This window comes from Lycorma delicatula, chromosome 4, assembly GCF_047948215.1.
Source record: "Lycorma delicatula isolate Av1 chromosome 4, ASM4794821v1, whole genome shotgun sequence".
Taxonomy (NCBI): domain Eukaryota; kingdom Metazoa; phylum Arthropoda; class Insecta; order Hemiptera; family Fulgoridae; genus Lycorma; species Lycorma delicatula.
Genome location: NC_134458.1, coordinates 61,810,202 through 61,834,204, shown reverse-complemented (window position 1 = coordinate 61,834,204; position 24,003 = coordinate 61,810,202). Strand labels below are relative to the sequence as shown.

At 29.9% G+C, this 24,003-nt stretch overlaps 2 protein-coding genes across 3 annotated transcripts in view; both read left to right on the top strand.

Moving 5' to 3' along the window:
* The window catches only part of PhKgamma (phosphorylase kinase gamma), a 57,307-nt gene extending 53,457 nt beyond the window's left edge, over positions 1-3,850 (top strand). For both annotated transcript variants that reach the window (XM_075363099.1, XM_075363097.1), the window contains exons 10-11: positions 2,406-2,564; positions 3,439-3,850. In XM_075363099.1, coding sequence (XP_075219214.1) covers positions 2,406-2,564; positions 3,439-3,573 — 294 coding nt within the window. In that variant the 3' untranslated portion in view covers positions 3,574-3,850. The remainder of the gene's footprint in view (positions 1-2,405; positions 2,565-3,438) is intronic.
* An 8,178-nt stretch (positions 3,851-12,028) lies between these two features.
* The window catches only part of Atg101 (autophagy-related protein 101), a 43,570-nt gene continuing 31,595 nt past the window's right edge, over positions 12,029-24,003 (top strand). The window contains exons 1-2 of the mRNA XM_075363096.1: positions 12,029-12,311; positions 20,790-20,951. Coding sequence (XP_075219211.1) covers positions 12,282-12,311; positions 20,790-20,951 — 192 coding nt within the window. The 5' untranslated portion in view covers positions 12,029-12,281. The remainder of the gene's footprint in view (positions 12,312-20,789; positions 20,952-24,003) is intronic.

Sequence of the window (24,003 nt, the reverse complement as noted above, 5' to 3'; positions counted from 1 at the left end):
AACAAAGTTAAACAGTAAAAAATGAGCTAAAAAAAAATTTTAGGAGCTTATAATGCTAACTACGCATTGAAAAATGAAAAAAAATCCGTTAATTAAAATTTAAACATTTTTCAAAAATGGTGGATGATAGAAAGATTCTGAGTTCATATTTGTTTTCAGCATCAAAAAACAGATTAAAATCATGTATTGCTATGAAATGATGTATTTTAGGAAACAAAAATTATGTTTATCAGTGTGATCATTGATATGAGCAAGTACATTTATTAACCTATAGAGTTTATTTCCACATTTTACTCTTAAAAGGAATTGTATTATTTTTCCTTTGCAAAAAAGGTGGTTCCAAAGAGCGGACATGCTTCATAATTTTAACTGCCAGTTTCCCTTTAAAAATTTTGTAATTGTAAAGTTCAAATAGATTTTCATTTAAGAACCTGGTTTCCTGAACTGCCAAAATTTATATTTTGAATTATATAACAACTTTAGTTAACAACCAAAATTTTAGTTAATGCTGTTTGTTTATGAACTTTTATTAGTGAATCTACATTAAAAGTTTCAAAAAAGTATTTACTATTAATCTTGATTTTTTGGGGATATTCCAAAAGGCTTTGATTGCTCTAAGCATTTTGGTGCGGGTTCTGCAGAATCCTTATGCCTACTTGCGTTATTTATTTTAACATTGGAGTTTTCTAAAGAATTACCACCTGGTGTAGTATCTTTCTTATGATGACTTTTCCTAATGCTTTATAATGTTGTTTTAAAGTTTAATATTTTGTGGAATAACTAATATTATTCACGGTTTAAATTAGAATGATTAATCCTAGAGTTCTTCAGTTTAGTTCAGCCAAGAAGATTTCTTAACCTATCTGGCTGTACCACATGGAGGATATTCCATTTTTCAGAAATTTTCCAGAGGCAGAGAATCGCTACCATTTTTATTATTGTTATTGTTGTGAAAGTCCCTGAAGCACATTCTTCAGCCATAATCCTTGTTAGGAAGTGAAGATGGCTTTCTATGAAACCACTGTAGTTTGGTCCAGCTCAAGGCGTCATATCATAAACCCCATATTACTAACATACAAGGGGATATCTAAAACTAACCGAAATCAGAAGCTGGCGTACAATCCAGGCATAGTTGTGAATTCTATCATTTGATTTAGTGAACAGTCTGGCGAATGATAGTGCTCGGTATCTGTAGGTTTTTCATTTAAATTGTAGTAGCTGTTTTCATTTAAATGGGTATTCTGAATGATATTAGAAAATCTACAGATGAAGCTGTTTCAATTTACTAACTATTTTCATTCAAGTAAAGTTTATATGTTATTGTATCATACCAGAATGAATAAGTAGTTTAAGTAATGTTAATGTAAATTATTAGATCAAAATTATTATGTCTAAATTGATCCAACAAAGGACCATTGTTCCTATGTAAAATAAAAAATAAATATTATGTCAGAAATTGATTGAGACCTTCTTTTCTTTCTACCATTGATTGGTCCAGCTTTCTAAGAATCATTCACTAAAGAAAAATGTACTGATATTTCTCTGAGTAAATGTTTCTAAAGATAGGTAAAAATAAGGTAAGAAATAAAATTAGGAAGGAAATGCAATGCCGATAGTGTGTGTGCAGCAGCAGGGATTGAAAAAAGTAAAAGAGTATTGTACAGTTCTCCCTATAAAAAAATTCACTACCCATTAACCGAAATTGGTGCATGGATGACTCCTTGACTGCTTGATTGCAGTACAGAATATGGTTTTGAAAAAGATATTCACTATCTTAAAAATTATTACATTCATTATTTTGTTCATCCTTATTGTATTTCAAGGAGTATCTTTTTCAAAGATCGCTTCAGTATAATTTTTTTGCCATTTAATTTTAAGAGAATTAGAAACAATTATATTTTAAATATTTATCTTCAGCCTGGAAGTGTCGTTTATTGCACTTAATCTATCAAAGAGACCATTGTCTTTTAAGATATGACAATTGAGAAATTTGATATTGTTTTTTTATACTCTGAGACATTATCATGACTGAAAATTGACATTGATTTCGCCATGTATTTTAAATAAAATTACAACTTTTTAACTATTATTGGGAGTATCTTGTTAATAAAGCCAACAGGGATTTCTTGAACCCCTGAATGTTTAGCAGTTAACTATTGAGTAAAGTAAAAAGATCTGTTTTAAATAAAACATATTAAAAGCTGGTTTCTTTTTTTGCATGTATACTCATTATTATCTTTTAACTTTGTTGATCTGAAGGGACTAGTTTATTATTCATCAATTTGCATTTTATCATTACTTTTCTCCCTTTAACGTCCAGGATGTTACCTTTTTAACTTAGGTTGTGATTTTTTTTAACATAAGCTATTTGTTATATTTATCTGAGTTTTTTCATGTTTTTTTAGGAAATTAAAGCATCTACATTTGACGCTAGAAAGAAATTCAAGTTTGCTATACTATGTGTTCTTGCTGTTATTAGAATTAGCCGTTTACATTTTACACCAGAACCATTAGCTGTTGAATGTGGCCGAGGAGATCCTTATAGAATAAGAACCCTCCGAAAGGTATTGTTAACAATTCTGGTTATAGATTTTTGTTAAATTCTTCATCAGTTATTTGTAGTCAGTATATAAATTTGTATGACAGTTTATTAAATATTAAGCACATTACGTCGGATCTACATAGATACTGTTGCTTCTATGATAATGCAAACTTTTTACTGATCTCATTCTTCAATGTCTAAACTTTAAAAGTGATTCCAGTTTATATGTTGATGTTGAATAGATCATTAGTAAATACTTATGTTCAATAGAGTCTGGAACCTAACTGTCAACTAACAAATAAAAAATAGCTCACCTTTTTCAGATTGATACAGTATTTTTTAATATAAATTTCTAAACTTTAACTTATCCTTTACATAAACTGAAATATCTTCACTTCAGAACTTATGCCTTTCGTGTCTCTCAATTATAATGTAGTATATTATTGTGTAGAAGTTTTTTTTAGCATGCACTCTGAAAACTAGTAAATCTAAGTGTAACTCATTTAATATAAAGATAACTTTTTCTAGCTTGCTTAACCTATTTTGAATGTTTTATATGTAATTGCCTTATGAGTAAATTTAATGAATGAAAACAGTATAAAAAAGTAAACAAAAGTTTTATTATTTCTATTTAAAATTGATATTTTATGTCCAAAACATTACAGAAAAATCTATTTTTTCTCATGTCAGTCAGTTGTTCATTTACAAATTGGTTATGATTTTTTACCATAAATAATTTTTCAACAGAATTTGTTTGATACCTGATACTGTTCTATTCACAAAAATCGATTGGCTTTCATAGCACTACGTTTAATCATTCATTAAAATTTCCTAAGATTACAAAAAAAAATTATTATTCTGAGAGTAATTATTTTTCGTGGTTGTGGTTTTTTCAGGTGATTGACGGCTGTGCCTTCAGAGTTTATGGACATTGGGTGAAGAAAGGAGAAGGACAAAATCGTGCAGCTCTGTTTGAAAATTTACCAAAAACTGAACTGAAACACTTGTACATGATCAATTTAAGTCCTTGACATTGTATACTTGTTTATATATTTATCATTTCTGTTTTAAATTATGAATTAGTTTAGATAGTTCTGTGAGTCGTACTTAATGGTCGATGTATTATGATTGTATTATATTTTATAATTAATGTTATAAGATTATTGATGATGCTAGAAACAGTTTATTTCTGTATGTACAACTTTAGTTATGTCAGTCATGTTGTGGCCTAACCAATTTTTCTCATTTATAATGCTAGATTTTGTTGTTTTTCTCTGTTTACCTGTTAATAAATATATTTATTAAGTATTCATTTCTCTGATTTTAAATTTGGTGCTCTTTTGTTCCTTGATTGCTTTCTGTTATTACTTTACTGTTATTACTATGGGAGTTTGGTTGTGTTTATTTTGGAATTATGAAACAAACCCATCGGGTTGGTCTAGTGGTTAACGCGTCTTCCCAAATCAGCTGATTTGGAAGTCGAGAGTTACAGCGTTCAAGTCCTAGTAAAGCCAGTTATTTTTACACGGATTTGAATACTAGATCGTGGATACCGGTGTTCTTTGGTGGTTGGGTTTCAATTAACCACACATCTCAGGAATGGTCGAACTGAGAATGTACAAAGACTACACTTCATTTACACTCATACATATCATCCTCATTCATCCTCTGAAGAATTATCTAAACGGTAGTTACCAGAGGCTAAATAGGAAAAGAAAAGAAAGTATTATAAAACAATCCTTTTTGAATTTGTCATAGATTTAATTCTCATTTGGCAGATGCAAAGTATTAAGTTAAAATTAACAAGTAAATTTAATAAATGAAAACAATAAAAAAAAGTAAAATGGTTATTATTTCTATTTTAAATTTCTTTTCTTTGTCCAATACATTATAGAAGAATGATCATCTTTCTCATGTCAGTCAATTGTTCATTATAGTTGGTTGTAGATTTTTACCGTTAATAATTTTTCAACAAAGATAATTTTTTTACAATTTTTTAAGGAATAAATAATAAAACAGATTTCAGAAAAGAGCATTTGTTTTCTTTTATATTCAGTGCAGGATGTTTTAACATACAGGCTGTTCCATCAGAAAAGGATACTGTTTGTGGCGATAAAAAATCAGAATTATCAGTACTCTGCTATAAAGATATAATGATTTATCGTGAAGATGCTGTAGAAAATAAATCAAACTAAATTTAGACTTAAAGACTAAATCAAAGTAGATTTAGACTTAAACTAAAGTTAGAAGCTAACTTCATTAGCTTCTAATAGATGTTCAAAAATTTCACCAATAAAATCAATGCACTCTTTAACACCACACCACACTCTCACTGAAGATTTGTGTCAACAGTAGCCTGTCAGTTCTCTTCTGACCACTGGTTAGAACTATGGGTGTTATTGATACTGTCAAGGGTTAAAGTTATCATCTGTAAACAGTAGTTGTGAAAATATGCAGTGATTCACATTAATCCATTCACAAAACTGCAAATATTGAGCTTGATTTCCTGCTGAATGTACTGCACTTTTATGCATGAAATGGATACAATCTGTTAAAATGTAATCTTCACCTTATACAAGTTTTTAGAATATTAATTTGCCTAAATTTTCTTCACAAACTGTAGTATTACTTTCAGCTTCAACTTAATTCCAGCTCAAGGTAAAATATTAGTGCTCGAAGGAACACCACTCATATAAATTGTTAAAAATCCTTCTAAATAATATTAATAAAGAATGTCTGAAAACTCTCAAGTCTAATATATCTATATCAGTATTATACAACTGAAGTTTTAGTTTCCATTGCATAAATCATACAAGTAAAAAAATTCCCACATATTTGGCATATATGAATAAGTGAGGCGTTGTTAAAACACAGTTGAAACAGAATTTTAATTTTTATAAGCAAAAATTAAATTAAGTTTAAATTTTAAAAGAAAATAAACACAATTCAAAATTAAATTCTTGTAGTGACAGAGTAAATTCAAGTTTTGACAAAAAATAATCACAATTCAAATTAAATTTCAATTAATTTATTGTCATTGTTACAAAGTAGTTGGTTAATGTAAAAACCTCAATTGAATATGTATTTTATAATAATCAGATGATGTATAAATAAAACAGCTGTGTTAAATTGCCTTCTGACTTTTCTACATTAGCTTGATCTTATTTTTACTTTCAATTGAAATCAAACTTTGCAGACTAGTATTTGTTTTTTTATTGAGTTTATTTACATCAATTTTCTCAGAATTAAATTCTCTACAAAATTTGTTGTAAAGTTTTATCTGTAATTCACAATTTAACAAAGTTATATTATGCTAAAACCAAAAAATTGAGTTTTACATGACTTTCTCAAAAAATGTTAATTCTGATAAACCAATTTTTTAAATAATTTTCAGGCCAGATGAGTTAAATATTTATTAAATTTTTACCATAATTAGCATTAAAACAAAAAACGTTAGTACTGCATTATATTGATCAAAAATCAGAATTAGATCATAAGGAAACCCATTATTTGAAAACAAAGTGTTTCTGGATGTAAGTTTTTGTGACTTTTTCCTTAGTTTTAGATCTAAAATCACCTCCTCTCCTTTGTTTTTTGACATATTTATTTTCTCATTCTATAAGGGTATTAATACTGTTTCTTATCATTGGTAAATTTCTTAAAATTTATTTTAACAATTTAATTAATTTTTTTATTAATGTGTTTATTTAATTTTTATTGATGTTACTTCTTGCTACTTTACTTTTCTACTATTTATATGCTTCATATTAAAGATACCATTCTTAATGACTGTAATGATAAAATAAATCAATTACTACTATTGCTAATGTATTTTCTGGTCTTTTATGACCAGAAAATATATTCCTCTGTAGGAATAAGAAAGTAGTCAGTCATATTCATTAAGCAAATTCTAGTTAACAGCAGATGTCAGTAATTTACAATAATTCTAATTACTTTTGGTTTACAGTTGCTTCTTCGTTTGGTAAGCATGAAGAACAGGTTAGATTGGGGCTCTAACTCATAATCTGAAATAAAGTAAATTCTCCTTTTCCATTTGAAGTTGTAATCTTATAGATTAGATAGTAAGTCCTTTATTGTTTATTAACCTTTTTCCATCACAATGATCTGCGGTTGATTAGCGCTCTGCGAAAATATGTTGGTATCTGATTGCCTCCCTTCATAGTCTTATGCTATCCTCTTGTGAAAAAAATTTCAAAAAAGTACAGTATATTAAAGAGATTTAACAGATTCTGACAAAAAAAAACTGTTACGATTGGATATTTTTTATGCCTGTTAACAACAAAAAAATTGAAACAGTACAAAAATTACAATAATTTAATTGCAGAATTTTATTTGCGCATTTCTACCGTGTTTTTATTAGCGAAATTTTTTTTTTTGCTTGTGTTTATGAAACAGTTTGCTGATTTTAAAAATAATACTTTCAAGCAAATCAGTTGAAAATTGGGCAAAATATGACGAAAAACCCGTGTCATAAATCACAGATTAGTAACATATGTTAGTATAAGTGAAAGTAGATTCAGAAAACGATGTTTTATAAAATTCCCCACCACTCAAAAGGCTATTCAGATTGACAAAAAACCATTTTTACTGTATACTGTTATTCATTATGAATCGATATGTGTTACATGTTTACCAATATCATTTTGTCTGAAAAGATATTTATAGACCTCAAGTAAAAGTGACGTATTTATGACCACAAATTCCTTCTTTTTTTTGTGTGCCGTATATCATAATTTATTATGTGTTTCAATACACCCATATGTTGCTAGTAAGATAAGCTATTTTTATAAATAATAAATAAATCCGTAATCCTCATAGCAATTATAATACACAAGCACATTTCTGAGAAAAAAATGATTATATTCTTTCTAGTCTAAATAAAACATTTTACATCATATAAACGTCGTTCAAATTTTGTAATAAAACTGTTTCCTTTGTGAATATAAAAATAAATAACCGACTTAGATGCCATATAAAATGATTTTGTAACAGCGTTTTAAAACTGATGCCGTAACCAGTTCGATCTGAAAAGGTTAAAGAATACCATTTTTGAAGTTTAGACATTAAAAACGTCAATAGCTACAGCTACATTTAACATCTTGGTTCCTGAAATTCCCCTAAGATAAGAAATCTGGGATCCAGTTTGCATGAAATAATTTAGGGAGTACATGAGTTTGGTATCACCTGATTCAATATATAAACTGAAATTACAGTCAAAATTGCTAATGAACAGTAAAATAGTAAACAGCATGATGTGATGACTGCCACATAAAGAATGCCTTGGTTATTAGGATCCAAGAAATTTCAGGGTTTAATGTAATGATAAAATGTCAATGGGCAAAGCCATATAAAATAAACCAGTTTCCATAATCATCTAAGTTAAGTAACAATGAACAATGCTCCTGAATGCTGTTAGCATTTTATTAATGACTAAAGAACATAGTAGTTAAAGTAATTTTACTGTAAAAAATAATAAATTAATAAAGAAAAATTATAGGTAAATTAGAATAAAATAACTATAAATTTAGTTAGCACGTAAAAAACAAATCCAGTTGTGTACTAAACAGTAGCATATACCCCATAACATAAAGGTCCACTAAATAACAGAGTGATTGAGACAATGAAGGTCTCTTTTTAAATTTACTTCTTGAGAGTTTATTTGAGTATATTAAAAATAGAGAAGAAAAAGGGGAGGGGATGGGTTGGCAGGTAAGTTTTTCTTCTAAGTATAGGTTTTCTGTACGTTTCGATGTTTCTAATTTTTGGGATTGATGTAATAGTCATGTTTGACGTTTTGTCATATTCGCTGTTCCACCATTGATGCTTTTTATTGGGGCCAATTCTTGGTGCAAATGTAGACAGTTAAACAAACTGTGATTTTAGGAATAATTTGATTTTAATTTAAAACAATTGTTTCCACAGCTTAATCGCTATTTAATAAAGTTCTTAAAAACTTAGAAATTTTTTTTTTAAATCTCCAGGCTGTGTAAACTTAACATATAGATTCATTGTTCAGCAAAACAGAATAATTCTTTTTTTTTAAACATTAAATAGCTATTCACTTTATCATTACTTGGTTGGCATCATGCTTACCTTTTTGGAACTATAATGTAGTTCTGTGGTGCGAATAGTTATCATGAAATGATCTGGAAACCTGTTCAGTAAGTGGGCAGATGAATATTTGATGTTTGCTATAATTTTCTTTTGGTATATTTTACTTACATTAGTATATATTATTTGATTAGAATGTAAATTAAATAGACTATATCAGGAACACTTCGATCTGCTGTTCTATATATAGGTAATGAGAGTAGTGTCCTAACAAAACTTATAGCAGCTGTATCATCAAATACTAAGAAAAGTATTTATGATAAATAAATAAAATTACAAGAAATTGTTCTTCCAATTGTTATTTATATAAAATACTTAATGAAAAAAATCATTATTTACAGCTATTAATGGAATGTATAAAATACAAGTTATGATACTAGTATATTGAATAGTTTCAAAAAAACATACTCAATGTTGCATAACAATTTCATAGATAATAATGATAAAAAATGTAAATATAAAATCCAGTACATGTTAATAGAAATCTATTAAATTCAGGTTATGTAAATTATATTAACTCATCAAAGTAATACTTTTTTGTAATAAAAGTTTTAATTTTATTTTGAAAACATTTGTTAGATGGCCTGGTAATTTTTTAGCATAGAATCATAAAGTTCTTTCTTTTTGTTGATAAAAGGATAAGTACAGCAGAAAAACCTCCCACATTTTAAAGGTTAACAATAAAAACAGGAGAAATGGTATTTAAAATTTACTTATATAATGTAAAAGGGCATAGAATTTAGGCTTTTTTTCAGTTTTGAAATTGATGTTATTCAAATGTTGGCCTTTGTTGTAACACATACATATCCAATCGATTTCCAAAGTTTTGTACATTTGGTGAGCGAGTTGTGCCATTCTCAGTAGTACACCAAACAATAACATGGACTGTGTAAAGGCCTTTCATGAAGCTGTTTAGAATTGTTTTCTTCCCAATCCAGAAATTCTATTCATTAATGAATAGTGAGCATCATCACTTGAAAGCAGAATAGCATGTGAAGGGATATTTTCAAGGAAAATGAGTCTTGGCACCTTTACTTCATAACATGTCATTTGGTTCCTCCAATTGTTGAATAGTTATCATATTGTGGGATGCAGTTTAAGATCAGTGCATAAAATTCTCCTGATATGACAAGATCAAAAGCATGTTTATAAGCTGATTGTTTGGGAAATTGCAAAATGGATTGTCTTATAATAACAACATTTTCTGGCATCCAGACACTGTTGTCTACTAGGTGGTTTTCATTTTAATGCTTGACCTGTAGTCTAAAAATTGTTGAACTCATAATAGTATGTATGGTTTTTCTGTGTGGGACACCATAATGGCAATTAAGCACAAAATGCTTTTGAAAACTTCTGCAGGAGATGAAAATATTATTTAGGATAAATGATTCAACAACAAATGGATGATGCACACCAGTCCATATCATGATTGTAAATTAAACGGCAAGGATATGCTGCTACAAACCCCTCTTCTTCAGCAGTGACCAAGCAAAATGCAGTAAGTTTTTTTGTTGTACTTTGTATTATCATAGGCTGTTTAATATGAAAATAATCCCATGGTGATATTTCTTTGGAAGTTGATTTTTTTATATTTTAGGAATAAAGGATTTTTCTTTATTATCATTCTACATTATTTATTGGTATGAACAAGATCTGACAGCAGTTTTGTCTCCTGAAATCTTGTGTAACTAAATGCTTCCTTGATAATATTTTTAACAGAAATTTACATCTGTTAAATAAATACTCAATAATGATGGAAAACTTTCAAATAGAATCAATCTCTTTATCTTGGGAATTTATTGTCTGATAGAATATCAAAAAAATTTCACTCAGTGGGCAAATGAAATAAAGGTATTCATAACTAGATTTATGCTATTCATGTGATTTAGTAGTATTACGACTATCTGCAAAGCATACTGGAAATATAATTTTTTTGGTTTTATACAAATTTAATATTAAGTTGTTTTGATTCTTCACAGAATAATTCTTTGAATTATAAAAAGCATAATTTTTAATACTTACATTTTAGAGTACAGTAATAAACAACTTATTAATTTAGCATTTAGTGGTTGTAAACAAATATAATTCATTCTTGGTTCTTTGTAAGAAACAAAGCCAAACACGCCTGTAAAAATGTTTTTATCAGTTCAAATACAAGTGTGATTGTTGTATAGTAAGTGATATCTAGTGCCATTAAAACTATTTTCATATATTCACTGGCAGCTGTTAAGAGAATAAAAATGAATGGTTTGTAGTTTTGAAGAACATCATTAATGTATTAAGGGTAATGTCTGAGTACACTACTCAGGGCATCCTGTTTTATATTCTGTTGGTATTTTATTGAAAAATCTAATTTCAATAGTTTATTAATTGTTAGTAAATTACAATCTTAACCATATATAAACAACTCCTCCAAAAGTTTTTACAGTGGTGACAAAAGCAGAAATAACTAGCAAAGTAATCTTTATGAACACTATACTTCAGCATAAAGCAGTTGCCACTCTTTTTTTACACAAGATTTGCAACTTGCTCAGTTACATTGAGTTGGTGAAATTGATTTTAAAATCCTTATATAATAATTTCTTTATTGGCCTCATGGTTAAGGTGTTATACTGTTAACTTGTATGCAAGGGAAGCATTCTTTCCTTTCTTTGTATCAATTAGTTTTCACCATTACATTATAGAGTAATTAATGGGGCAAGAGGGAAATTGCTGTATGAATTAAACCTAACTTATATTCTTAACACTCAAATAAGATCCCAATTTTATATCTGATAATGAATTACGAAAAAAATTGTAACTTATTCATTGAAAAGTTATGGATTGCCCCTGGCTTTTCAAGAAAATTAAAAAATGTTTTATCAAACAAGTTATTTATGGAAGGGAATAACATGGTCTTTAAGCGGTTACAAGAAAATACACTTTAGTAATGAGAAAGTAAATAAAAAAAAAAAAATCAACTGTACATAATTTTTACATAGCAACGGTACGTGTCAGTTTTTCCAGATCTGTGAACATGCGAGGTAAGTACGACAGGTTTCGCAAACACGTAGCTTGCAACAAGATAAGAACAGTAGTGACGTCTCAAAAAAAAAACGTGAGATTGACAATTGCAGTGCCAACGGATCTGTTAACACCTAATGCCCGGAGATAAAATATTTCTAGTAGTGTAAATATCTAAAAAAAATGAAGTAGTATAAACTTAACAACTTTTCTCATTCCAGAAAGTTTCAAATATCACTCCCTTTTCTAGCAGTTAAATTTTTGGCTTCCCTTTATTTCGAATTGTCATTTTTTATATTGTAATTAAAAAATAAAAACAGTGTATGACGACATTATTATGAAGGCGGTAGCCTTGATTTTGTAGTAGCAGCCGGAATGATCATCTGGTTATTGTTTTCGTCCCGTGTTCGCAGTATCCGTAATATTGCAGAAAATCATGCAGACACCAGCTTTTGAAAATAGTACTACAGTTTGTGGTATCAGTTGTTTTATTTTAATAATTTATTTATAACTTTGTTATATGTATTACACGTATAGAATTATTAAGTCGCTGAAGTCATGATTTTTCTAGTCGCAGATTTGGCCATGGACTGTAAGCAGAAACATGAACGCACGTTCGCAAACATTTGAATTGGTGAGTTGCTTTGGTGGATTTATTTTATTGTTAATTTATTATTGTTATTTTCTTTTTTTTAATCTGCTACGTAAAAGCTATTGAATTTTATTTTTTTGAAATAAGTCCTCTTTATCTCTATTTTCAAGCATTTGTTGCGTCATTTTTATATTTTCATTTTGGTTATAATTGGTGTTAGTGTGTGTTTATCAGATTAAAAAATTGTTTATGACCTCTTATGTTTGTCTTCATTTCCTTTCAGTCAAGGTTAGATTTATTACAGAGTGTGTTTCGATTTTCATACCCCTATTCTTTACCCTTTGACTGTGTGTGAATTATTTTGCACATACTAATCCAAGAAAACTGATTTTTTTTATAAACAATATATTTGTTTTCATTCTAATGAATTATGTAAAACATTAACTGTAAGACCACTCTAGTTGTTAAAATAAAAATTATTATATATTTGTAAATATTTTTTATATTTTAGAAAATTTTCTGTTAGCAGTGAGTGAAGTAAGCAATTTTTTTTTGTTAGAAGAGATATTAGTTTATTTTTATTCACTCAATGACTTTTTTAAAATTTTGATTCTGTTAATGAGGTTTTCCAGTGATGGTTAAAAACTCTAATTTCCTTTGATAAACCCAGTTAAATATGTAGGCCTACTTGAAAAATCTTTGTTACATTGTTGCAACGTTTTCATTAGCTCTTTGTGATCTTTATACATTACACAAGAGCTACTGTTTTAGAATTGCAATTCTAGTTAAAGTTAATTTTCAGTCAGGATAGGATGTAGTCAAAAAGTATTGTGCTAATATCATTTGTGGAAGATGAATCCTATTAGCTCTGTATTGACCTCCATATAATGAAGCAGTTTAGTTATGTACCTTTTATTTTAGGTGTCGCTTTGATGAATATGTTTTGTGTGTAATGGTTTTATTTGTTATAAAGCAACATTCTGTAAACCTCTTTAAATTTCTGAGCTGTTTTTCTGAATTTTTGTTTGTAGATGTTAATGTAATGCTTTTAATTATGTGATGTGATTTCTCTGTTTCTTTTTATTCTGTACTAATCTTTTGGTTACAATATGTTGCCTTTTTCTACATCTGTAATTATTTGGTTACATATTCTAACTTGTTTTCCCCTAAAGTTTTGTATGTTCTTTTTCTATTACTGAATTAGTCTACCTTGGTTGCCTTAGTTTATGATCTACTGGCCTAGTTGTGTATGAATTTACCATAGGCTTCTTTTTTCTCTTCAATTCATCTTAAAATCTTATCAGTTAAACTTTGTCAAGCAATCTAATTTTTATCTCTCTTACACAAGGGTATGTTTAAAGATGTCTGACTTTTGTCATTCTAGCTTTCCTATGTATTTCACGGCCATAAAAAAGTCTCTATAAAAAGTAAAAAAATTTTATTCCTGTATCTTTGATGCTAAGTTTCTTTTCTTTATAAGCCTCTCCATTACACTAATCTGGTTTTAATCCTTTCCATATGTTATCCAGTCTTGGTAATTTTAATGCTTGTATATAAAAATTCTTTGTGTATGGTATAAATTATCACCCTATTTAGTATTATTTAATACACCATAACCTTCCTTTCTGTCATATTTTGTTAACTTTGTCTTTTTTACTTTATCAGTATTTTACAAAACATTTTTACTTTTAGCTGAAGAACAGAAATTGAATTCTTATGGCACATTTTCAGTTTCATATATTTTGAATAATAATGTGTATGATCTATTCAAGCCTACTTTGTCTAAACATCATAGATTCTGACAGAATATTATGTATATATAATTCTCAATTGAATTCAGTTTTTATAATCTGAACTCATTATAAATTTCTTTCTCTTCCTCTACCTTGAGATCAGCTGCATGTAGTTTTTCTCATTTCAGTCACATGTATTCTTGCCATCTATCAGTTTGTTCTTTATTTTTTCTTCTTCTACTCTGTATCTCTGTTATAGTACCTGTAGGTTTCATTTTTACAGAATCTGCTGCAAGTTCCTTGAAGATGTTTTCTACATTAAAACTTTCATTTTAATAAGTTTTTTGCTGCATTATATTATCTTTGTTTATTTTCCTCAAAAGCTATTGCAATCACTGACTTCCAAATATAAGATTATTAATTTTAAGTAATAAGCCGAGCCTGAAAAATTAATAAAAAGAATGAATCCAAGAATTGTATACCCTAGTTTCCAAGAAGATTGTTAAAAGCCTAAAAATTTAATAAAAAAAAGTTTTTTTTAGGTTTAATATCGGTTACCTTATTATTCAGTTTTATTTATTTGCCAGTAAACAAATAAAATTGCAACATAATCTGTGGAGTATTTAATTCTGAAGAGAATTATTTAAGTAACTAAAAACAAATAAAAGTTGAAGATATTTTATTTTTAATTAAAACAACATAAGCAAACACGTGACAGTAAATTATATAATTTTAAACTAAACCAAAAATCTTATTGATATTACAAAAAATGTATAGCAACAAATTAACTACTAAAATAAATAAAGAACAAAAAATTAAAGACCAGTTTAGTTGGATGTTTGAAGTTAGTCTAATAAAGTTGATATAATATTACATAATAAGTTAATTGCATAAAAGATTGAATTATTAATTAATTAATTTTCAAAATTTAATATAAAAATTGAAATATTTGAAAAACTTTTTATTTCTTAATTTGTTAGAAACTTGGAAACTAGTTTCTAACATTTGTTTCATCATAATGTTTGTTGTGGTATTAGTGGTGTGAAATATACGGAGAGCCAGCCCAGGAATTTCAGATTGTGTTCAGTGTTGTTTAAATAGAGATAGAGAGTTGTTTAGAATAATTCTTGTAATTATAAGTTTGTAATTTTTTTTATAAGGGTAGTTAATTATGTTTTTACAAGTTTTATTCATGCTGAGCAATTACTTGATCAATTTCAATTTTGTTCATTCTGTAATGTACCATAGTAGATATGGTTAGAATCGAGAAAACACAAGATCTAAGTGTCAGAAAGCAGGTTTGGAAGTGTATGATTCGTGCAAGGTCAAAGTCCATACCACATTCCACATTATCAGTACTCTAGTCAATTAGGTATCAGTTTGTGAATTATCAAGACCTGTTCAGATGCTAATCTGTTCTGTGGAGAGAGAGAGTTAAGGATTTAAGTTAGAATTAAGATTAAACTTTTGTGTAGAGAGATTAGGGATAAATTACTAAGGTTTATTTACTGGCAATTTAAAGTATATATGAAACCTAGAAAACAGGATTTTTGAGTTGGAATTTTTTGAGGCTTTGTAACAGTTTCCTCAGAAACTAGTGGAATACATTTCTGGAATTCATTTTTTGTTTAATTCTTCAGGTCAAAAACACATAAAACCATTAATTTTACCTCATAATCTATATCCCAAAATGTTCAGTGTAGTCTCATTTTATTATTGTAATGGAAATCAGAGCAAACTTTTTTGTCAGTTGTAAAGGAAAAATAAGAAAACAAATGTTGACTTAGCTATGTTTATATGAAGTTTTTTCTTTAGTTTCAGCAGTAAAGTGTATCATGATATTATTTCTATTTTTTCATGAGCTACTTGAGAAGGTAAATAAATTTTTTTCATTTCAAATTAGTTTGTTTTATTATCATGTCTGACCAAGGATTGTCTTTTTAACATCAATTTTTGTGCTTCTTAATTGTATTGCTGTCATTTATTTACTGGATGTCTGTGATGATATTTCATTATTTTTTGAGTAAATTTTGTCATGAATTATTATTTGGAAATTATACGTATTTAAGGTTGTTAATTTTCTCATATATATTAGTGTTTTTACTAGTATTGACAATCTACATTAAAATGGTGATGCAAGAGTTTTATATTTAAGCATAACAACTTAATAAGAACCCTAAAAGATTTAATTAAAAATATAACAGAGGTAGATGATATATTATCAAGAGTTAATATTTAGATGAAGTACAATTGAATAGTCTGTACAGATTGGTTTAAAAAATCAGCAAAACAAAGTAGTGACATCAACATTTCAATAAAAGTGTAATAATTGCAGTTTTCAAGAAAGTAAGAAGAGATTATTGAAAAAACTACTGCATTGTTAGTTTGAGATCTGTCATGCAAAATACTGACAAGAATAATTTGCAAACAAATCACTGAAAAATCCGTTACATGAAAATTGGTTTGAACTTGGGTGCAAAGGAGATAATTTCAGTTCTTGACTAACTTAAAAGGAGACAGGTTGAAGAAAACAAACTTATTTTCATAGCATTTGTAATTTTAAGCGCCCAATGCAGAAAGTAGAGGAAAAAGAATGTAGCTCATTTCTTTTATTTTTCAACTTTATGTAAATTTTGTTATGCTTTGTGTAGTGTTATCACCTTAATAATTTTTTTCTCTATTTTATACATTTGATTTTTAATAAAACAATAATTTTAATGTTTGTTTTTTTTTTGGGTAAGTGTTTATTACCTTTTATGTGCATTTTTGTTAGTTGTTTCTGTGATTTCTTTTTTCTCGTTGCTCGTAAGTTGTAGATTACAAAAATAGTATTGTACTGCACATGACTTTGTAGCTCACATTCATTCATCTTTATCGATTTTTCAGGAATTGCAGTTATTGTTTAAAATTAACTGATGGCAGTTATAGTTGATTTTGACAAAATATTTCTGTATAATTAAATAAAATATTCTGAAATGTTTTATCATTCTATTATACGTGTTTTCTGTTTGGCAAAAAGTCTTTTTGCTTGCCATATTTGGCATGATTGCCATATAACAACAGGTTTCCTTATTATATAAGAATGGTAATGTAAAGTTTATTTTTTGCTTGGTTATTAATATTCTGTGTTGACAGTCTAGAAGCTTCTCCCTCACAATGTTTCAGTTATTTTAGTTTGTAACTATTAGAGTTAATTTTTCACTGATTTAGATTTTGTTTAGCGACTGTAATAATTGTTACTGTATATCTGGAAACTAGCTGTGAGGAGTCTCCAATTTAAAATAAAATATCAGCAAGAATTACTCTGCTAACATCAGACTACCTACTTGCATAGAAGTAAAGATCTTGAAAAGCATAAGTGATTCATTTCTATCATATAAATATTTATTTTTTAACTAGATTAAGGTACAAGTTGCCGCCAAGCAATGGCAAGCTTGGAATAGCAACAATTACTACTCAACATATAAACAAGTTCCTTGCTCTTAGTAATGCCCCTTATCAAATAATTATTCTATTCTTAACAAATCAGTGCAACATTTTTGAAGTAAATTATAGTTGGCTAATTTTGTACTGTACATTGTAAAATGTAGTAACGGATGACAAAATACTACTAATTGCATGGTAAATATTATGGTAGATGATTATTACTGTAACTTTAATTACTTACTGGAAAATGAATTATCAGTTTAATTACTCACCTAGAATGCTCTCCTTGCTGTCATTACTATCTTCAGTGTAATTGCCACTATTATCACTGTCACTACATAAAAAGACAATGAAAGATTCTGTTAGACGATCTATTAATGATTCTTGGCTCCAATACCTTTGATTTTTATTAACCTTTTCATAGTAAGATTTAGTGTTCATCGCTCGTTGAATTTAATTTATCTTCACACAGTTTCTGTACTTCTGACATCTTAAACGTGTTGTGGCTAGCAACATATTGCTTTACCTCTGACCATACTGTCTCGATCAGATTCGAGTCAGGATGGTAAAGTGGGAGCTGCAGAACTTGATGCCCACTTCTTTTGAACAGTTTGTCAAATTGGTTTAGCTTTTGGTTATTTTTCTTCAATTTAATTGTGGTTTAAGCATTTGAGATGAAAATGGAATATGATGTTTCTGTAGCCAAACACTCATATCTTGTATTTTGCTTGATGACATCAGAAAGGGTATTATGATAAGGACCATTGTCAATAACTACTACAGACTCAGGAGAAAGGTTAGGAACTAATTTTTCTTCAGTCCATTTCAAATAATTTTTAGTATTCATGCTCTCATGGTAATTGACACTTTTTTATTTGGCTGTCCATGTTAACATTGTGTTTTGAAATAAAGCCCATTTCACCTCCAGCATGAATTACAATTAAGCATTCATCGTTATTTATTGGTAAATGAAGTCCTGCACCACAGTCGTCAGCCCATGATTTTGCTATTGAATGAGATGATTCATCTATGTATATGATCGCCCGGTTACATTTGCTAAAATCACCAATTGCCTGCAAATATGAAATTCCTTTCTGCCTTATATCATGTTTTTCAAGTAAAATTTTCCTTTCATCTTCTGTTATGCACCACTTAAAACCTAATTCTTTCAAAATGTTTCTTAAACTAGTTTCATTGTCATTAAAGTTAATTTTAATTTTCAATTCTTTGCAGAGTTTGTTAACTGTTGGCAGCTCCCCTATCTTTGAGTGAAATTCATTCACGGTTTACCTAACCACACCTTTATTAAAATTGTCAAATCATCTGATGATTGATGATCATCAACTGGGTTAGGATGTTTTTTTTTTTGGGGTGATGAATGAACATTCTGGCCCCTCGGATCAAAGAGGTCCTATTTTTTTTCTTTTCTCGGCTTTGAACCTGAGTCCTGGAAATACCACAGGCAGCTGCAGTTCTTTTTTCACAGTTCTGTATAGCAATTAATTGCTTGTCATTTTTTAATTTTCCTACACCTAAAAATTCTTTCTTCATGAAATCATACACGTTGTTTACAATTTTGTATGCCTGTCTTCAAAGTTTTTTACCTTTCACAACAGACTTAAATTCAGCTACAACTAATCGCACATGAATGAACTACTTTAAATAGTTTGAACTGTAAACCACGATAAAAACGTTTACAAAATATCATATCATACGTTAATTGACTACATAGTAAAATACACAAGACATGCCAAAAAAACTGTACTGAAAAGCAGAACCACAAAACTGAACTTTATATGTATGGAAAAGCAAAACAGAAACAAAAATAAAATAACAATAATTTTCTTTGTATTTGAAACATGATGTCACTTTCATAATACTGTAAACACACAAAATAAATTGCTTCATAAACAACAGTTTCATCAATAGTACAGCAGTGACATGTGGGCTGATCATCCAAGCTCGCTGTTATGTGGCGGCTACTATAAACAGTTATGAATTAAAAAAGAAAATAAATCAGTAGTTGATCTTCACTTAAGCGACTTAGGATAACACTAGGAATTGATATTTTGAGAAATAATCACACTGATATCCAATCACAATTTTTGGAAGGATATTTCTTTGCAGTCGATTTAACTGTGTTACTGACAGCATAAATGTTATAAACCATTGTTCTGAACTGATTTAGCTAGACAGTTAAACTGATTTCACTTCTATTCTGATTATTTTATAGAAAATGAATCTTAAGTCTTGTCGGCGCATATGTGACTTCATGTTTATCGATTTACTTGATATTAATCTGTAATATCATTGTTTATTACTTATCCGAGTAGTTCTGTTCTTAATTGACCAATATTGAATGAAATCAGTTGTATATTTCTGTATGTCTTCTCTTAACCCCTTGTCTCCCGCTGGTCACTGTATTAACCACTGGTAATCAATTTTTCAAATTCAAATTTGTCATGAACCATTTAACATAGAAAAAATATTTTTATATAGATTTTATCACAACGCCTTGAATTATGAGAAAATGCAATAACCATAACAGCCGTGTATAGTGTAGATATTTCACAAGGAATCAAACACACAGTACTTTTTTTTCACTGACGTCATTGTTTAAGTCTAAGTATTTTTGTATTTTTTTTGTTTATTTGATTCTTATATACATTAGCAGTTTGTTTCTTTTATATAATTGCTATGCAAACGTAAATTCAACTGAATAACGAGTGAACGTGACTTTTATGAAAGGAAGCAATAATTTCAAATTATTACTTTTTTTAAACCATACTTGTTCTTTATTCAAAATGTTTTTGTACATGTATCAAAAGCAAAACATTTATATATATATATATATATTTATATATCAAAGTTAGATTTTATACTGGTTCAATAACACAAACATACGCACATATACTCCTTTACCTTTACCGAAACCTCAATTTTTTTTAGTTACAATTTTCTGAAATGTAGTGTTTTTTTATTTTTATTTATATAATCAGTTTTTATCTGATATAAATAAATTTTATGTCAAATTAACCGGAAAAGTCTATAGTTTATATGAATATAAAAAAAAAAATCAAAAACTAAAAAAAATTGTAATTTTTTTTATACCATATTTGTGCGCGCGCAAAATAATCAAATATTAACAAAAATTAATTTTTGTTGAACAGTATAAATTAATAATGCATTGTTAACATACCCTAATTTTTTCAGATTTTTTTGGATGAAAAACAATCAGTAATAGCGAGATAAACAAACGTTTACAGAAATCTCGATTCATGTGCGAAATAAAGTGGGAGGTTATGGGTTAATGATTTTCTATTGTCATTGTCATTTCCCTAATACTTGCATACTGTTTCAGACAGTGGAGGGTAGGCAGGTGGATGAAGCAGTAGCGAGTATATTTCATACAGTTCTTTTCCACCGATCACTGGGAAAATTTTGTTACAAACAAGAAGGCAGCTATTCTGTTGGAACTGTTGGCTATGCGGATGTTGATTGTGACTTCATTGACTTTACTTATGTAAGTAATTTTTATAGATGTTAATTTATAAGATGTAATTAATTTTCAGTAACTTGATTAAGTTTGTCTTAGTTTATATCATTTTATAAATTTGTCTATGATTTTATTGATGGAGGATAGTGAAAAACAAATAAATTTCCATAATTAAGAAATGTGATAATCAAGTGTTGATAGTGGTTATTTCTTTGAATATTACTAACATTTACAGAGGTTATGTTATGTTACACGTTTTGGTCCTTGGATGTACTGTACCTTCCTTTAGGGCAGTAGCGACTGCCTGCTTGAATGCTCCAGCATTATTTTCATCCCCCTTTACTTTAATTTTCATATGTTCTCCTGTTTTCCATATGGAAATTAACTCTGTTTTGTCAGGAACCATAACCCCAATCCTAACAGTTTTCAGAAGATTTGTATACGAGGTTGTAGTTTTCAATATCAGTGTCTCTGTCTTGTTGTTGGCAATTCACTTCACCAACCAGAGGGAGATCTGCCACCCAGAACAGCCACATAGTAGTTCTGCCCCGTCATCCTCCCGTCGCATTCTAAGATCTTCCGCTTGTAGGAGGCAGTCTTTGTGCCATAGATTTCTGCCTGTATGGGTCCTATGTTTCCGCCATTGTTCCTTCTGATTTTACAGAAACATCGACCAATGCTTTTGCAAGGTCATTATCATTGCCAGAGTTTACATAGGCCACATGGAAGGCATTCCTTATCGGAGCCTGCTCTTCCGTCCTTTCGCCAACAAGTTTTGCCTCCTTGACTGCTGTTAATACGTTCCCCGCCTGGATCTCTGAAACCCTCAACAACCACGCCACTTGTGAGTGCCTCATTGCTAGAGCATTGATAAATTTGCCCTCCACTCTCACTGATATCTATAATTGCAACATTGTTCATCGCACAATCTTTCCTCTCTGGCAGCCCAGTATGCATGTTGTGATACGTCTTCCTCAGCCAGTTTTTCCTATTGAAGTCTGCCATTTGTTTGGTTGGGAACCCCGTTTTCCAGGCCATCTAATATAGGGCAACCACAGTCTGGGTGGCCACCTCTGTAGTTTGATTTTAGAAGCAGGTAGTAGAGGTGCTGACCACTCTTCGTAAATCCTTAACAGGGACACTGAGGTCTGCCTCTACCTTTTTTATGCTTCATTTTACATTTTTGTTGATGTTCTTTTTTAATTTTTTAGCCAGCTGCTCTAATTTTCTAGCCACTTCCCTCAGCTCGAGGGGTGCATCCTCCTCCTCAGTGGAGGACTGTCTTGTTTTAATCCCCTTTGCACCTTTACTGCCCTTCACAGCCGGTCTGGGGGGTAGCCCTCTACTAGCACATCAGCAGCCTGGTTGGGCATGATCTCCATATCCTCCTGTTTTGAAGTCATGGGCGCCAGGTGAGCTTCAGTTGCTTTCCTCAGTGTTTCTTCCATATCGGTGGCTGAGACTGGTAGTGTAGTTATAAGTAAAGGAAGTTTCCCCCTTGTCTTCTGTTAGCACTTATATAAATGCTTGCTTGCATATATAGAAATTTGCAAAAATTTTCTAAATCCTTGTTTACACTAGGCCAGTGACGTCACAATCTTGTAGATTCTGGCAAACTGAATCCATTAATTAATGGTGAATTTGTTAACTAATAGATCCGAGATTTTATAGACACATCCAGTAATGTTCCACCAAAAATTGTCTTATGTCCAGTCCAATAAAGAATACCGATAACCAAACCAAAAAACACTTAAAGCACAGAGCGAAATAACTCGCATACATACTGTAGTAAATCATCTACTCAACTTGGTTTTCCCTTTGGCCACCTTTTCTTTCTTCATTTTTTTCCATCTTCCTGTAGGCCTCGATATTGAATTCCAAGATATCTGAAGCCTTGGAGATGGTATCTTCAGATCCTCTGCAGTAAATTGTAGAGGATGTCTTGCTGTTGGCATCTGATAATGGCTCCAATGGTGCAGTCAGCAGTGCATGTGTTAACGCTTGATTCACTCCCTGCTAATCCATGTGGGGCAGCTTAAGTGCTCATCCTTTCATTTAATGACCTCTGCGTTTTCAGAAGCTCCATTGTTGGTATTTCAAAATTCTTTTCTTCTAGCATCTTTACTTGAGCTCTACAGTACCCTAAGAGGGAATTTACTGTAATTCAATTTTTACCATTGGTAAATTTTGTTAAGATTTCTTTGGTGGTTTAGGTCCACATTCCTTCACCTTTTGGTTGGTTGAAGGCTTATTCCTAAGTTGTTAAACAATGTTTGATTTGGAGACATCTGGTTTTATTTTGTTGGTTTTGGACTACTTTCTTGTAATGGTTGACTCTTCAGTTTTTCGTTGATTATACATTCAACCATTCTACCCAGAGCTGGTACCAATTGAGTAACTATGTTGTCTTGTTTAAAGGGAGCTGTAACAACCTGTGCATAGGACGCAATCCTTGCTGCTCTGCCGAGCACAATTTTCCTTGCTTCATAGTAGTTGAATTTTTGTATTTTTTTAACCTCCTGAACAGCTACTTGTTTAAATATAGGGCAATTACAAGATCTTACCAAAAATTGCACACGATAATTGACACATACAGGTGGATTCCTGCACAGGTCATCTGGATATAACTGTTCACACACACAGACACAGACAGATATGTTTCTTTATATACCATGCCAAAGTGTGCAAATCTCTGACATCTAAAACAGTGCAATGGAGTTGGGATAAATGGACCTACGTTCAGTCTATGGAATCTAGCTCTTTATCTACTCTGGACACTTCATTTTGTTGAAGGTTAACACATGCAATGCGGAGAATGTAAGTTCTTTGCGTCATGTGTTCTATCGTCAAAATGCTACAACTCCTTGTTCGTGAAGTTTTTTGACAATTTCCTCCTCTGTGCAGTTCAGTAAGTATCTGTACTTTTTTTTGGTGTTTAGCTTTCCATGTGGTGAAACTGCAGTATCCAAGGCTCCCATCTTCTTGACTTTCAGTAGCCATAGTGATTGTGAGTCATTAACTATTTCTGTAAACAATCCAGTAGTTGTTTTTCTGGTCTATTTACAGGTCCTCCTGCAAC